This window comes from Strongylocentrotus purpuratus, unplaced genomic scaffold (genome assembly GCF_000002235.5).
Source record: "Strongylocentrotus purpuratus isolate Spur 01 unplaced genomic scaffold, Spur_5.0 spur5_scaffold_9, whole genome shotgun sequence".
NCBI lineage: Eukaryota > Metazoa > Echinodermata > Echinoidea > Camarodonta > Strongylocentrotidae > Strongylocentrotus > Strongylocentrotus purpuratus.
The window spans coordinates 1,420,862-1,438,411 of NW_022145615.1; the positions used below are offsets into that span (position 1 = coordinate 1,420,862).

At 38.6% G+C, this 17,550-nt stretch overlaps 1 protein-coding gene and 1 long non-coding RNA gene across 2 annotated transcripts; one reads left to right on the top strand and one right to left on the bottom strand.

The window, feature by feature from the left end:
- The first annotated feature begins 1,486 nt into the window (after positions 1–1,486).
- LOC753841 (cytochrome P450 2J6) lies at positions 1,487–17,388 on the top strand. Its single transcript, XM_001178133.4, has 6 exons — positions 1,487–1,967; positions 5,362–5,536; positions 7,288–7,375; positions 14,119–14,530; positions 15,501–15,963; positions 16,433–17,388. The coding sequence occupies exons 1-6, from the start codon at positions 1,773–1,775 to the stop codon at positions 16,609–16,611; spliced, it is 1,512 nt and encodes a 503-aa protein (XP_001178133.3). The 5' UTR covers positions 1,487–1,772; the 3' UTR covers positions 16,612–17,388.
- Positions 10,593–12,079, bottom strand: LOC115920721. Its single transcript, XR_004062489.1, has 2 exons — positions 12,029–12,079; positions 10,593–11,114 (listed from the first exon to the last, which is right to left on the bottom strand). It is a non-coding gene; the product is annotated as an uncharacterized LOC115920721 (long non-coding RNA).
- Positions 17,389–17,550: the final 162 nt, after the last annotated feature.

The following is a 17,550-nucleotide window of genomic DNA, read 5'->3' on the forward strand; positions in this document are numbered from 1 at the left end:
AAGTTGTGAAATTATAAATAATAAACTCTGTATGTTGTATAGCTCCCTCTCAAGGTCAAGATATTAATTTAGCTATGAAACAATATTTCTTTACTAAAATCGACCGATTAGCTATTCCCGTTTGGAAATTTTATATCACAACTACATATTCTGAGATTTTCATGGTCGCAGCTACCATCGTACGGCCATATGCGCTGTTTGCAATTTATCAAGATTTACCGGGAGCACCGGTAAATTTTTATATTCAATTTTTCTCGAAAACAGAAATGTTTTAGGGGCTAATTTTTTAGTGCTTTTAATACATCCACAGGGGCATCCAAATATGTCAAAATTGTAAAGATTCACTATCCACGCAATTTTCAAAATTTTCCAAAACTTTGTATTACCTTTAAAACACGATTGCGTTCATGCTCACTTTTGTAGAATCACCGAAAAACGGCGATCACGATCGCCGATCGTAAACTCACAAAAAGATGCGTTTACAATTTGTAAACGCGTTTAAATGGGGTCAACGCACTGACCTCTAGTGGGTCTACGTAGCATGCACAGTGAAGGTTTGCGAATCCAGCTGGAAGACCAATTAAGGCCATACACGGAGAATTGCCTGGGGAGCCAGAGAAGTAAGCATGAACACTACATCGTGGAACTGCGATCACGATGAGCGTTTACGATGAGCGTTTCAGATCGCTCATTCTGCCTTCAAAATTTAAGCATGAACGCAGCCTGAGTTGTCCACATGTGCGGACGAAGTGTCCCCGCGCAGAAATTAGTCCTCATTAAGAAGCTGAATTCAGTTGCATGAGTATTCACTGATAATAAAAGTACATGTTAATATCAATTAAAATATAACAAGCTTCTGACACAAGACAGAATTTTTTTTAAATAGTGCAGTGTAAAGAGAACTTTCTTGTTATTACCAATGCGCGGGTGAAGGGGGTGTTTCAAAACCCGAGTTAGAGGACTCATAATTTATGAATGGGGTTTTTCAACCAGGAAAAACCCGAGGACTGTCGCTTCGACTCGGAGAAAAAGACTATAGGCCACTATAGACTGAGAAGAAGAAGAAAGAAGAAGAAGAAGAAGAAGAAGAAGAAGAAGAAACAGAAGATCGAAGAAGAGGAAGAAGAAGAAGAAGAAGAAGAAGAAGAAGAAAAGCGGCCGCCAACCAGAGAGAGAGAGAGAGAGAGAGAGAGAGAAGAGAGAAGAGAGAATTAAAATTTCGGAGAGAGGGGAAGAGAGAGAGAGAGACGGACACCTGGGGAATGGATCGAGAGACAGACATAAATAAACATGAGGAGAGAGGGATTGACAGAGAACTAGGGAAGGGAGAGATAGATAGAAAGGAGAGGAGAGAGAGGAGAGAGAGAGGGAGACTGAAGGAGGCATGCAGCCTGAAAGAAACAGAGTCGGAGAGAGAGATAGAGAGACGGAAAGTAGCGCGAACTATGTTTGGAAAACAAGTTGATCATGAACGCGCCCTTAGTCCTCCTCTGCAGCAAGCAAAGAAGGGGGTATTTCAATACCCGACTTCATGGCCATTTACTCGGGTTTGCGAGCTACGAGGGTCAGACGTAAGTGAGTGTTTTTTTCAACACACCCCTTTTGTAATCGGGCCAGCATCACATTTCCAAAGTAGCCATGAACATACGAAACGTTTTCGGTGCGGGGTCATGACATTGAAATTGGATTGTATTACAGTCTCGGCGAAGATACTAGAGCTACGCGGCGCTCCACCATCTTTTTTTTAGTCTTGCCCTAGCTGATCAAGTAAAATGGAGGAATATAAGCCTGCAGCTTCATACTCTTTTAGCAGTTACATTCTCGCAGTCACACTTGCTACTGTTCTGGTTTATTTCATTTACCGACGAGGGCAGGGTAGAAAATTTCACTATCCACCGGGTCCGAAAGGATTGCCTCTCTTCGGGAGTTTCTTCAGCCTGATTTTTACGAAGAGGCAAGAATATGAGGTAAAGTATACATGCCTTGTTAGTTACTTTGTACGTGATAAGGATGATTGGGCTCGGTGTAAAAATGTCAGAGGAAAAAATATCAGAGGTAAACATGTCAGAGGAAAAAAATGTCAGATGTAAAAATGTCAGAGGAAAAAATGCCAGAGGTAAAAATGTCAGAGGAAAAAATGTCATAGGAAAAAATATCAGAGGTAAAAATGTCAGAGGTAAAAATGTCAGAGGAAAAAATGTCGGAGGAAAATATGTCAGAGGTAAAAATGTCAGAGGTAAAAATGTCAGAGGTAAAAATGTCAGAGGTAAAAATGTTAGAGGTAAAAAATATATATATAAAAGCATGTTACAGGTTGAATATTGGTAATGGTTGTTTATTAGGCTTATTGAAAAGGTATAACGAAGGATTCTCTGCAGTCATTAATTTCAGCGCTGCTTTATTTTCTTTTGTCTTTAACTTTTATTTTACCTTTCTTCCCGAAATTTTGAATTTTTGCCCGATTATTGCCGAGGGGGGGGGGGGTTTTCCTTCTTTTGGGGGCGTAGTGACCCGGCTGCCTCCCCCTCACATGCCTTTGTTTAAGCAAATGATACTCAACACTGAGCAAACTTCTCGAAAAAAGAATGTCTAAAATCGAGTAGTTTGTCCATGAATTATAGGCCGAGTTGTGGCTCGATGGTGTAATCATTAAATAAAAAGAAAAGTCATCACAGCCCCCCCCCCCCTCCCCCAAAAAAGAGGATAAGATATCACGCCGTGAGTTTTCCGCCCTCCCCCCCCCCCCCCTCCACTTCACCGTCCCTTCTGAAGATTGATGGACATTTTTAACAGCGTGGCAATGACTACTATAAAATGTAACTTCCTACAAATGCATATTTTCAACAATTTCACTTTTATGTGGGCTTGATACATGTACTTTGATACTTTGATACAATTACAAAGCAGAAAGCCGCCCATGTTACATCTAATGCTAACCGCACCATTAAATTCCAGATAAGCGCGCGCTTTGCAGAGGTTCTGTTTAAGCTACATCGTTCTATAATTATTTGCTGTGAGAGATCAAACTCTGAAATTGACAAATATTTATACATGATAATATTGTTTGAAGGATATTTGGTGCAGGCTTTATAAAAGGTGTGCTGGCATACACTGTATACGACAGTTTCCAGCAGGTAAATATTCGTACAAGTCTACACATTAAACAAAATGCATCATAAATTTTGGGGGAAAAACAGTTGAAATTAAGGGACTTAAACTGTATTTCTCCCACGTTTCTTAATCACAAACATGATTTTTTTTTAAATATAAAGTTACACAGTGTTATGGTAGAAAGCAAAGGCACAAAATACCTGGGTAGATATGTCTCAACGTTTACCACTTATAGGCCTACTATCTGACATTCTTCAAGCGAAGCTTTGATATTGTTTGCCAAACTTTTGTAATAAAGTATTGATGAGGGGGACAAAGCATCCGTGTCTTTTTATTAATGTTTTCTTGTCATATCAGTCTTTGCTGGGAATGAAATGAAGATGGGTCTAATTACTGAATTTGTGGAATTTCTGTGCGATCTTTATAACTGATTCCCTGTTTTATCTCATTCAATCTTAATATTCTATGTACTTAGGCCTACCTCCTCAAAACCAAATAAACATTAAAACAACAACCAATTTAAAATATCGAAAAATGATAGAAATGAATATATGCAAACCTGGTCACAAGATATAAGTTTCAAATTCATTTTCCACATTGTATTATCCTCAGGACATGTACGAAGTACAATACACAGTCATTTATAAAATATAATAGACTAGCCCAGTAACTTGCGTCTCGACATGTTGTGTGATAAAGTGATGATATATTATGACAGCACGAATTTTTACCCATACATTTTTTTTTGTATCTCTGACATTTTTACCTCTGACATTTTTACCTCTGACATTTTTACCTCTGACATTTTTACCTCTGACATTTTTACCTGGCACCGATGATTGTACTATTTGAACTCGTCTCAACTGGTTTGAACTGGTCTCAACTGGTACCAGTTGATACCAGTTGATACAATTTGGAAACCAGTAGAAATACCAGTTGGCATCTGAGACCAGTTGGCATCTGAGACCAGTTGATATTACCAGTTGATTTACCAGTTGCTTTACCAGTTGAAAACCAGTAGATCTAGATGATTACCAGTTGATTTACCAGTTGAAAACCAGTAGATGATTACCAGTTGATTTACCAGTAGTGAAAACCAGTAGATGATTACCAGTTGCTTTACCAGTTGAGAACCAGTACCAGTTGATTTACCAGTTGAAAACCAGAAGATGATTACCAGTTGATTTACCAGTAGTGAAAACCAGAAGATGATTACCAGTTGATTTACTAGTTGAAAACCAGTAGATGAGTACCAGTTGATTTACCAGTTGTAAACCAGTAGATGATTACCAGTTGAAAACCAGTACGATTACCAGTTGATTTACCAGTTGAAAACCAGTACGATTACCAGTTGATTTACCAGTTGAAAATCAGTAGATGATTACCAGTTGATTTACCAGTTGAAAATCAGTAGAATACCAGTTGATTTATAAGTTGAAAAACCAGTTTAATATATATTATGCATATTCATGATTAATTTGCATGTTTTCACAGAAAATATAATTATCATGATCTGTCAAGCAATTGTGACAATGCACATAAATTTTGTGATTCATATTTTCTTAGTTAATTATAGACAAATATATTAGACATGTCTGATCATGTTTTTCATCTAATTTCAGACTTAAAATTATATATATTGATATATGTAATTACTAACCAGGAAAAAAAGTGTATAAATTTGTATATATGTATGCACGAGCTAAAAATATCAACACACAAAATACACATCTGTAATCTACTTCAAATGTTTATTGTGATGGGGTAATTGCAAGAGTTAGTATATGTGGTCCAGTTGGTGGCCAAATCCGATGCCAATAATGATTATTGATTATCGGTTGATTGATTACTGGATAATAATCAACTAGTAATTCAACTGGAAACTTAACTGGTAAATCAACTGGTAAATCAACTGGTAATTCAACTGGTGAATCAACTGGTAAATCAACTGTTAAATGAAATGGTCCCAGTGAGCGTTGTTTCAATTTCCATATTGAAAACCAGTTGAACCTACTGGTTTCAACTGGTACCAGTTGCCTACTGGTTTCAACTGGAATTCCGACCTGGGTATTGCATTGTCCATGACAAGTGTAAAGACAGCGCATTGAATGTACGTGTATATTTCCATTGTTCGAATGATCTTTTTGTATATTTCTGCGAATATGTCCCAAACTTAAGATTAAAATTGGGAATACATAGAGCTGCATGAACCATAACAAAAAGTTAATGTCATATTTTTTACGTATACAGGTGGTGAATGATTGGACCAACAAGTATGGGGACGTGATTTCCTTCAAGCTATTAAACACCCGGGTATATGTGTTGAACAATGTTCAGATGTCACATGATGTAATGGGCAGTCTGAGCATGATGGGCAGAGTGCCTGTCCCCATCATCAAGACTCTTACGGGAAGGGAGAATCCAGGTGGGTGGTGACCAGGAAAATCATTAATGTTGAATGAAAATTGCAGTAATGACGGGACAGCTAAATGGCGACTATATATGATCCAGTGTAATGTCCCAACATGTACATGTTGTAGTCTTGTCGAGTTTTGTGCAGTAAATAAATCATCTGACTGTAGAACGCAAGGTTACCTAGAATCATCAGGGCTAGATCCAGCCGGCGACAAGAGGGGGGGGGGGGGGGGGGGGGGGGGGGGACAATTCGTGAGAAAATATTGAGCTACGAATCGGCCAGTCGGTGAATAAACGGGGGGGGGGGGAACACTTTTGGGGGGGGGGGTAAAAAAAATCCTTTTCTTGTTTCCCCCAAGGCCAGGGTTGGGGTTTAGGTTTTTTTTGGTTAAAAAAGGGTACTTTTGAAAAGATTTTTCCCACAGGTCTTGCCGTTTTTGGTGTTTGTGATAAATTTGCGTTCTGTTGATGAAAATAATCGTGCAATATGTGTTTGTATGGATCTTTTAAAAGCGGTTGATACTGTATACCATTTGATATAATTATTTGCTAATTATTTTGTTATCGTGCGAGAGGTCACATGCAACTCTCTTTGCCAAAAGAAATCAATATATTTTCTTAGCTTCTCATATATTTTATTTTTAAAACAATATTATATGGTATTCACAGGACTCTATTTGTTGACCTTTGTAATTTTTCATCTATATTTCATATCATTTCATTTATTTTTCATCATCAACAAACTACAATATATACTAAACGAATACAATGTAAAATGTTCACAAAAAATAGTTACATTTGTAATAGACAAATCTTTTTTACAGTATAATTTATACATTTGAGGAGACAAAAATTGAATTATAAATTTAATTGTATTTATATTTTGAGGAAATGGAGAGGTACACTGAAGAATAGAGCTTGTAAATTGTGGATCCCTTAGATAATAATGAGTGGGGAAAGTGTATTGAAAACATAAAGACGTAAACAATTACATGACGAAGAAGAAAGAACAGAAAAAAGAAAAGAAAATGTGAGCTGCGTTTGGAGGGAAGAAGAGGAGAGGAAAGGAAGGATATAGAGATCGAGCTCGGAATAGGGAGCGCACAAAATCCTTGATGATATTTACAAGATAGCTGAAACAAAACGAGCAAGAACATGATGTCAAGTAGTATGTATTTTTAGAGATGGGCAGAAGAAGACCAAACAAAAAATGGGAAGGAGATGTTCTCCAACAAAAAATTTAAATGTTATACGACTGTAGTAATAAAAGTTTAAACCTTTTTAAAGCGATTAGTGAAGGGGAAGTTTTCAATATAATATTAAACAATTTTCTCCGTCATGTTGATTTAAAAGCTTCGAAAATGTTCTACTTTTTTCTATACAGTCTGTTCCATTTGAAAATTCATTTAAAGGACTTATACAGCAAACATCTTCCCTCTATCTATATCACGTCTGTTGATATTCAATTCTTTTATCTTTGTCTACAATGTGATCATGTTGGAATCAAATGTCAGTCAATTCAATTCAATTCAATTATAAATTTTATTATTTTACATTAATATTGTATTGTACAATATTTATTATACTATATTATGTTATATAAAATGTAAATTATATTATGTTCTATTTATAATTATATATAATTTTATTTATTCATATTACTGTTACTAATTTTATTATTACTATACTACTACTACTACTACTACTACTACTACTTCGACTTGTATGTATGATTCTATCAACCTTGTTTACCTGACCCAGGTGTTGCATTTTCTAATGGCGATGTGTGGAAGGAGCAACGTCGCTTCTTACTTTCCGTCTTCAAAAGAGCTGATGCCAAGGGTATCAGGTAACAATGACATCTTTACTACAATGCCTTACACCGGTTGTACCTTTTCATCCCTAATTATATTTCTAATTTTTCAACCTACCTACCATTTTCCTCCAGCTACATCCCCGAGACCAATTGCCCAAGAAAACAACAGTCCACTAGATTGACGGTTCACAAGACCGACAGTGTCGGTTTTTAAGGGCCCGAATTCACAAAGTAGGTTTGTCGACATACCTCGGTTTATGTGCGTCATATGACGCGTTTTGAAGCGTTTCAGACCATTTGTGAATTCGGGCCAAGAAGTCTTAAGAGCTGGTGTCATATCTAGCTCAGACCCTTTGTACCATCTTAGATGCCGCCAGGAGAAAATATGTCAGGCATGCGATTAATAATCTCCCTTGCAGATACGTAGAAAAAAAAAATTCTGCCTATCTGCCTATCAATACGTGCCTTCACGGTTGTTTCATCGCAAAGCATGCCGGGACATAATTCTAGTCCATTTTCACCTTCGCCGTGATCAGCTGTCCTGTTGCAAACAACGGGATTCTTATCGAATCAACATCATAATATTGTACATAGTCCGCTATTCTGCAGTGATTTTCTTCCAATCCAGTATCATTTGTACGGTAAGAAAACCAAAGTTTGTGGTTATTCATTTTTATGACTAATAAAGCTGATAATACGACGTAATGAGAGTGGGCCGAGATCCAACTTTAGTAAATGTAGGCCTAGATCTAGTCCCGTATGTTCAAATGTGTGTGCATTTTAAGTAGACTGATTGTCTTTTAAGCTGCTTAAGTACACTCGTCTCGTGTTTTAGGTAGAAATGTACAGTAATATGAGATTTATGTCTCATGAAATATTAATAGACTTTCTAGATCCTATAATTGATAATGGAATAGGGTCTACTAGAATGGCCGACAGTTAGGCCTAGAAAGTGATTGCAATTAGAAATTATAAATGTAAGAAAGTAAAAGAGGCCATGAAAACGATAGATTTTTTCGATCTGGATCTGGATATAAATTCTGATATCGATGAGCTCAACTTGAGCATCTACGTGTTGAAGAAGTGATAAGGATTCTTTTGTTACAATCATGCTTGTGGTCACGAACTTAATATGATTGTCTTTTCCCTTATATTTATCAGTTGCAGCATCATCGAACACGGCCGATGAAACAGAAGATAACGTGCATGTAGATGTTACGAGAGAGCTCATTTCACAATGGACAACAGAAGTGTTACGTGACTTTCTACAAGGAGGGGACTCAAGCTTGGAAATCGAGTACCGGTAGTCATTATTTTATGGCTGATCTCTGCCTTGACGCGGTAGCTGTTCAGCCATCCGAGGTAGACACTGTGAGGAACTGGACAATGGATGGATTGGGGGGGGGGGGGGTGGGGGTAGGCATGCAGAACTGGCCTACTATGTTTGTATGTACCTACTGGATAAGGACCCTCCATCACTAGAGGGAAAAATAATGAGAGACTACAAAGAGGGGAAGGCATATAGTTATTTTGCCCCTAAAAAAGTGTTCCTTCGGGTATCAAATGACGACAGGTGAAACCTCACAGTTGTAGAATTATTATCTGTAATGTGATTTCCAAACCATGTGACAGCAAATGGTGTATGTTGTAAAGGTATTGTAAAATGCATTGTTTAACGATGTATAACAATTTTTAAACCGAGATGGACGTATGGCCCTACGTGCTACCAGTGCCTGTGATATGGTGTATTAATACTGAAGCCCTAACAAAATTGTGCTTCAAAATGATCAAGAAGTGCCTCTAAAAAGTAAAAATCTTTGTTTGACCCCTTTTACCATACTCGTTTTCCCCAATAAACTGTAGTGTTATGAAAACCGTTTGGCAAACACAAAATTTGGTTTCGATTTCCAATCGTAAATATCTTGAAAATCAGACAGGCGATCGGATTGTAAAAGTCATATGAGATCCTGACTGACCTAAATTTATCATTGCAGCATGAGCTAAATCCAGGATTTTGTTTCAGAATCTGAGAGTAAGTTACCCGATCCCTTTAAATGTGTTTGCATTAAAGGTGGTACCCCCCCCCCCCCCCCCCCCCTTCTCAGCAAAAGTCCAGTGTGTAAAGTCAATACGGGCAGATCTTTTTCTTTGTTACGAGCCAGAGATTTTGGGAACACGGCATGCGGTACCTCCGTTCCCGTTCCTGGAGGGGGGGGGGGGGGGGCGGGGGTGGTACTACTTCTTCATAAGATGTCAACTTATATGCATTGCATTAAACCTGTTGATATTGATCTAACTTGTATTCATCTCATGGTTATATTTATTTTATCAATAAAATAAAACAACACAGAGAAGGTTGTAGATGAGTACTAAGCAATCATTACTGTATGTAGGACGCCAAGTTGAAGTTATTCATGATTTATTCAAGAGAGGAAGGTCAGACAGACCTGATGTTTTAAATATTTATGAGAGAAAAATCATAGAAACAGAGAGAGGCATCGAGAGAGATGTCGACGCTTAATGAAAGAGAAAGAGTGATAATAAGGAGAGAGGAGAGAGAAAGAGACAGAGAGGGGAGGGAGAGATAGAGAGGGAGAGCAAGAATTAGGTGTGAAGAGGAAGATCTAAGAGAACAAGAGATTAAATTTTACAAATGTACACGTTTCCATGTACCTTTACTTAATTTATATTATAATGTCAACGATATTGTGATGGTCTTTGCTTCATTTTAGTTTGCATTCTTTCCTTTAGCTTTATCTTCTAATTTACTATTCTAATTTAGTAAATGTTAGTATAAATATAATTTTGATTTCTATCTCTTCCCCTATGTCATAGCCTCCATTCTTGCTCTCCCTTCCTCATGTTAGTCCATCTCTCTTTCTCTCTCTCTCTGTAATGATAACCCCTCTATCAATCTTTTCTCCATCAACTCATGATATGTTCCTCCTCTTCTCCTTCTCGTTCATCATCACAATCATCATCATCATCTCAAAACTGTATTAATCAATCTATAAGACTCTTTAGATTGATCAATACAGTTTTTATAACATATGACCTCTATGTACAAACAATAAACCAAATGGTCACAATCATTTAATAAAACGTGGTAAGAACAATTATTCCAACTCTATGGGCAACAACGTAATCTCCATTTTCTCCTCCTCGTTCAAATATTAGCTTCTTTTTCATTCTTTACTTGTGTTACTTCTCTATCTCTCTGACTATACTCACAAGAAAGTAGAATCAACGGTTTGACATGAAACAGTCTAGAAAATGAACTAAATTTATTCAAGTATCAAATGATTTTGAATTACAGACAGCTTTCTCCCACGAGATGAAAAAAATATCTCCCTAACCAGAAACTGGCAAAATAACTAAATGCCTTTCCCTCTTTGTAGTCTCTCATTCTTCCCTCTAGTGATGGAGGGTCCTTATCTACTAGGTACACACAAATGTCTCTATACATAGTAGACGACCAGCTCTGCAGTCTGCATGCCTTTCTCCCCCCCCCCCCCCCCCCCCCCCCCCCCCCCCCCGCCCCCTCTCCATCCATCGTCCAGTTTATCTCTACCTCGGATGGCTGAACAGTACCCCCAGAGTCAAGGCAGAGAACACCCATAAAATAATGACTACCAGTACTCGATTTCCAAGCTTGAGTCCCCTCCTTGTAGAAAGTCACGTAACACTTCTGTTGTCCATTGTGAAATGAGCTCTCTCGTAGCATCTACGTTATCTTCTGATTCATGGGTCATAGTGTTCGATGATGCTGCAACTGATAAATAAAAGGGAAAAGAAAATCAAATTTAAGTTTGTGACCAAAGAACCCTCATCACTTCTTCAACACTAGATCATGTAGCAGACGTGTATGCAGGGGGGAGGGAGTTTCGGGGGTTGAACCCCCCCCCCCCCTCCTCCAATTTTGTTTAGACTGTGTGTGTGTGTTTTTTTTTGAGGAAACCCCCCCCCCCCTTACTTTTTTAATAACAAAAATAAATTAAATATTTTTTGTGCTAAAGGGTGACCCAAAAAAGGTGACCTTACCCCCCACCAACTGAACAAAATATCAATCTCCCAAATTTCATATTTTCGGGGAAAAAAAGAAGGAAAAAAAAAGGTGCTCTTACCACCCCCGGCTTATTCACCGGCTGGCCGAGTCGTGAAATTGACTGTGTGATTTTCAAATTTTACCCCCGGCCCCCCCCCCCTCGAAAAAATCCTCCGTACGCCCCCGTCATGTAGATCCTCAAGTAGAGCTCATTGATATCAGACTATTATATTCAGATCCAGATCGAAAAAATCTATCGTTTTCATGGCCTCTTTTACTTTCTTACATTTAGTCTAGATCTAATTATAATTTCTAATTGCAATCATGCACTTTCTAGGCCTAACTGTCGGCCATTCTAGTAGACCCTATTCCATTATCAATTATAGGATCTAGAAAGTCTATTAATATTTCATGAGACATAAATCTCATATTACTGTACATTTCTACCTAAAACACGAGACGAGTGTACTTAAGCAGCTTAAAAGACAATCAGTCTACTTAAAATGCACACACATTTGAACATACGGGACTAGATCTAGGCCTACATTTACTAAAGTTGGATCTCGGCCCACTCTCATTACGTCGTATTATCAGCTTTATTAGTCATAAAAATGAATAACCACAAACTTTGGTTTTCTTACCGTACAAATGATACTGGATTGGAAGAAAATCACTGCAGAATAGCGGACTATGTACAATATTATGATGTTGATTCGATAAGAATCCCGTTGTTTGCAACAGGACAGCTGATCACGGCGAAGGTGAAAATGGACTAGAATTATGTCCCGGCATGCTTTGCGATGAAACAACCGTGAAGGCACGTATTACTATAATCATTTTTTTTATAATTATGAAACATTATTACCCGTATCAGACATCTGAGCTGGTCATTTACAAAACCGTATTGCCCTAGTTTTCACTAGCAGTGGGAACGGAGGGGTATATTCTTTGTATTTTCCTTGGTCTCCCTGCGCATATTGACTTTGCGTGTAGAGACGAGTGAAAATATACCTTGGTATTTTCCACGGTCTCGCATTTTCATTGCGCATCTATTAATATTATGCGTACGAGAACCTGCGCACTTTGCGCGCACTGTATTGTGACGTAATAATCAAACCAAATACACACTGTTTGTAGTGTATCGAAAATTTTGTCAAGCACTGGATGCAAAGTGTTGGTTTGACAAAGTTTGTTCAGTTCTTGAGATTGTCATGGTGGATGTCTGTATTTGCTCTAGATGTCTGATTTGGATAACAATAAAAATATTGACTGGCTTTACTTTCGGGGGATATCAGAAATATTGACCGCGCTAAGACCATATTGCCCTCGTCTTTCGACTCGGGGCAATATGATCTGAGCTTGGTCAATATTTCTGATATACCCCTCAAGGCCAGTCAATATTATATAAATATGTCTATTTTGTTTTCTGTATTATATCTGCATGTGAAATGTGAAACCAATAAACTCAAAATTCAAAACTAACGGTCCGCTTTCAAAGGGAAATATGTTATTGTAATGATAATCAATGTTCACCACCATCGTCTGATAATACTACACCTAGTCTAGTGCTTACCTTTAGAAGAGGCAAGCGAAAGGAAAGGGAGCAAAATTTCCTTAAATATTAACCAAAATTACTTGACTGGGCATGCATGTGTGAGCACTAATCTGACATAGAAGAACATCATACAGAACTGTACTTAAACAAATTCACTTGTTAATTTCGTGTGCCGGAAGTTATCGGAAAATTGTCAAATTGCAGGTTTTAGGAATTTAACTATTTTTCACAAATTAAAACTGCTATTATACAATGTAAGCAAATTTCTTGATAAAATTATGCCTCCGTAGTCATATTTTCCCGGCCCCCCCCCCCCCACTCAGTGTTATTTAGGGTACGCATATGCGTGTTCCAACCGACCCCCCCCCCCCTTTTCAGCAAAAGTCCGGTGTGTAAAGTCAATACGGCTCGACCTTTTTCTTTTGTATACGAGCCTTTTTCAGCACCCCCCCCCCTTTTCAGCAAAAGTCCGGTGCAAGTCAATACGGGTCGACCTTTTTCTTTTGTTACGAAAAGGACATTTTGGCAACACGCATGGGGTCCGTCCGTTCTCGGAGTGGGGGGGGGGGGGCGGGCATATTTTATCATCTGTTCGATTTTTCCCTTGTTAGTTCAAATAGAAAGTGAAGTATTAACAATATTTCTTTGTGAAAAAATCACTACTCAAGCTTTCCACTCATTTTAAAGGCGTTGAACCTCGGACATCAAAGGTAACAGCACACCTGTACATTCTCTTGTGCAACCTTAGAAAACGACAGCTGCTTGAAATAATTTGTTGCCAGTTGGGACTCCAGCTCTTAAAACTCCTTGGTTTAACGAACCTTCTGCTTCAGTTTCAAAAGGCCCATCTCCCTTCAATTTAGCCTTCTGGGAACCTTTCTCGACGGTTTACTACTTTTCGGTCTCGTCGTCTGTCGGTCTACAGGGATGTCCCGTTTCCTCCCCTATTCTGACTCTCCGCAACACTCTTTTTGTCATAGTCTTATCCTGGTTTCTAAATAATGGTTTTCCGTCGATACGACTCATTTAAATGAATTTTATGAATTGTATAAACTTAAAGATTGAGTAGATTGATCGAAAAATGATGTTTAAATAATTAATTGAATACATTAATAAACAAATGAATAAATAACTAAAATAACCAAGAATGGTGCTGATCTGTTTTGGTCTTTATAGATTTGAGGAAATCGTCGGTGCACAGGCAGAGCGTATGTTGACCGAAATAGAAAAGACCAAAAGTGCCCGTTTTGATCCACAGCCAATTATAAATATCTCCATCGGCAGCATCATCACAAAAATCGTGAGTGGGATCACTTACGAATTCGACGATGATGATTTCCATCGCCTTGTGACGCATTCCAATCGTGTTTTCGACCTGCTGGGACCGGCTGGAGGAATACTATCTTCGGTACCAATACTCGCTGCCGTCCCGTCACCTGCAAAACGTCAACTAACGAAGGAATGGGATACGATGTACGACTTCATCAAGAAAAATATTGCGAGCCACAAGTCAGAGTTTAACCCCAACCAAGAGGCAGCGGATTATATTGAGAGCTATCTGCACGAAATAGCAAAAAGAACGACAGAGGTAGGCCTACGAATGTGTTGGATCCATCTGAACAGTATTCTTTATTTTTATTCCTGATTATTAGCATATAACCCGATCGCAAAGAATATCAAGAAATTAATACATGGAAAATATCATTTCATAATTCGTCGTTGGTGATGTTCATAAATTTTAATGAGAAATATATTTAAAAAAAAATAAAATTGAAATTTGTTGATTTTTCGAAAGTCATTGTGATCTATTTTAGGAATGCACACAAACAAGTAAAAACGATCGCAGAGACTTTAAAAACCAAACTTAGGCAAATTTAATAGCATCGTCTGACATCTGTGGAATATGATTGTTATGTTATTCCTAAATGATTTCTGTATGCAATACATCATGATATCGTGCTAAAGTTGATTTCTTAAAAGTCTTTGCAATCGTGTAAAATGTATATTGAGGGGCGGCGGTTCACAACCATCTTTTGGGGGGGTTTTCCCCATCGCGAAACCTCAAATTTGTTCTTGCTTCATTTGCTCCTAGCTGTATTTTGTAAAAGATATAAAGTAAGATATAAAGATACTGAATACCTGAAGGTTTGAAGACGAGCCGTGATGGAAATGAAACACCCAAACGCCCAAACCCCCAGCGTGCAAAAAAATCTTTAATTCTCTATTACCGATGTATTAATGTATATCCAAGTCCACTATAGTGCACCGAGGTATGACGTCATAGCATTCAAGCCAAGTTGCCAAGGTTGCTGGTTCCAAACAATTTGTGCTAAACAATGGTCATGATGATGCTGTGATCATACCAACCTCAAATTCTGAATTTGCCCTGCTTCCAGCCTGTTGCTTGAATGATTTCGCAGTGAACCTCATGCACAGGCTCTGCTGTTTACAAACAGTAACCTGGACGACGAGTGAATATGATGTTAGCACTCCGGTACTCTAGAAAGAAAAAAATTCTAGTAAATAATATTATTTCAACTGTTTTTGTTTTACCAAAGAATAACAAAGGCTCCTTTGATGAAATCAATCTCCTGGAATGCTCATTTGATGTGCTTCTTGGGGGATGGGAGACATCAGCCACCACGATCTCCTGGAGCCTCCACACCCTGGCATGCTATCCCGAAGCACAAAACCGAGTCCGTCAAGAGATCTTTGACGTCATCGGCCAGGAACGTGATCCGCGTTTCTCCGATCGTCACCAGATGCCGATAGCCATGTCAACCATTGCAGAATGTACGCGTCTGCGACCAGCCTTCGATTTCCATCTTCCTCACGTCGCCGAACAAGATTGTCAGGTTGGCGAGTACGACATTCCAAAGGGGAGTGTGGTCACGACAAACATGTCCCATCTATTCCTTAGTCCGACCCTCTGGGAGGAGCCACTGGAGTTTAGACCAGACAGATTCCTGAATGAGGACGGGCAGTTTGATAGAAAACGTGAACCAATCATTTTTGGAACAGGTAAGTGAAATGTTAACTGCGAATGGAGTGCTTATATGTTGGTGACAGCATTTTATCTTCCCCAGCTAAACTTATAACACTAGCGAAAACTGTGTTGACTACTCCCTCATGGAAACTAACGATTATACAAAGTGTAGCAATAGACAGTCTATAGTAATAATGGTTGGGCCTTATTTACCCAGATTAGCCACATCAGTATTAATACTGCTCTTCCTGTGTGCCCCACAATTATTATTACCACAGCGTTTGCAAGAATCCATTCACACATATGTCGAGAGGGACAAAATATGTGGGCAAAACATCTTGCCCAAAGAGGAAAGCACCAAGCGAGGACCGAACTCAAAACCTCTCGTATGAGAGTCAGGAGCCTTTACCAACACATACAATATACCACACTTTTCACAATGTAATTGTCAATGTTTATACCTCTTTATATTTTTAATTCATTTGCTGGTTCGTCTTTTCTTAGGTCGAAGGGTATGTCCTGGAGAGCAGTTGGCAAGGACCGAGATCTTTCTCTTCATCACCTCCATCTTGCAGCGTTTCACCCTCAGTCTGGCCGAAGGCGTTCCAAAAGATCTCCCATGCTACCACAGGTTCACCAATCGACCGGATCCTTACCAGATACATGCTGAAAAAATCGTGTAGCTCTTACAGTCACGTTCCCCGACGTTGAATATCTACATAGCAAGGAAAGGCGACTGTCGTTGATAGAGTCACGTGTATTGCGCCTTTGGAACAACCACAATATCTAAGGGCAGGCCCGAGCACATCTAAAATATCAATATACCTGATAACTGTTTTAAACTGATAGCCCAACTACAGCTTCAATCATATTCACTACTGTATAATGACATTCAAGAATAATTGATAACGTAATGCGATATACCTTGGACTTTGCTCATAACCTTAATATCTTAAGTTTTTGCTTCTTTCGGTGTGTATATAATCTTATATATTCCTCTTTGTTTTCAATATAGTGTTGTACATTAAGTGTATATTCATGTTCCTTTGTCTTTTCTTTACTTTTACTTTTACTTTTCTGTATGAAATTTAATTTGGAAATGATTATCCTTTTAAACATGTTATTGATATAAATTTATATATATTTTATGACTCGATCGAGCGAGTTTGTAGGTGGTTTACCCCACTGACCAAGTTATGGGATAAATATACAGCGTACGTGTGACAAAAGTCGACTTGTTGCAGACCGATGTTCCTTCCATTTGTCAACCCTAGCCCGTACAGATTTGAAAGGAGCTGCGTTCTTTATATTAGGTTACAGCTGTTAACACTTGTGGACGCACAGGTTACACAATGTACAAATTGCCAGGAGCGGATCCAGGAGTTCTAAGGGGAAGGCCCAAATTTGAAATCAATTTGAAATTTAGTGTGCTGAAATTTGAAAATCGTGCCGGCCGATATTTCGCTCAGTGAGGGGGGGGGGGGGGGGGGGGGGAAATAGGGAGGACTATTTTTTCTTTTCTTTTTTTACCCTCGGAAATTAGAAAATCACGCCGGCCGATATTTCGCTCAGTGGGGGGGGGGGGGGGGTGGCGGCATAGTAAACGCCTTTTTTTAAAACTT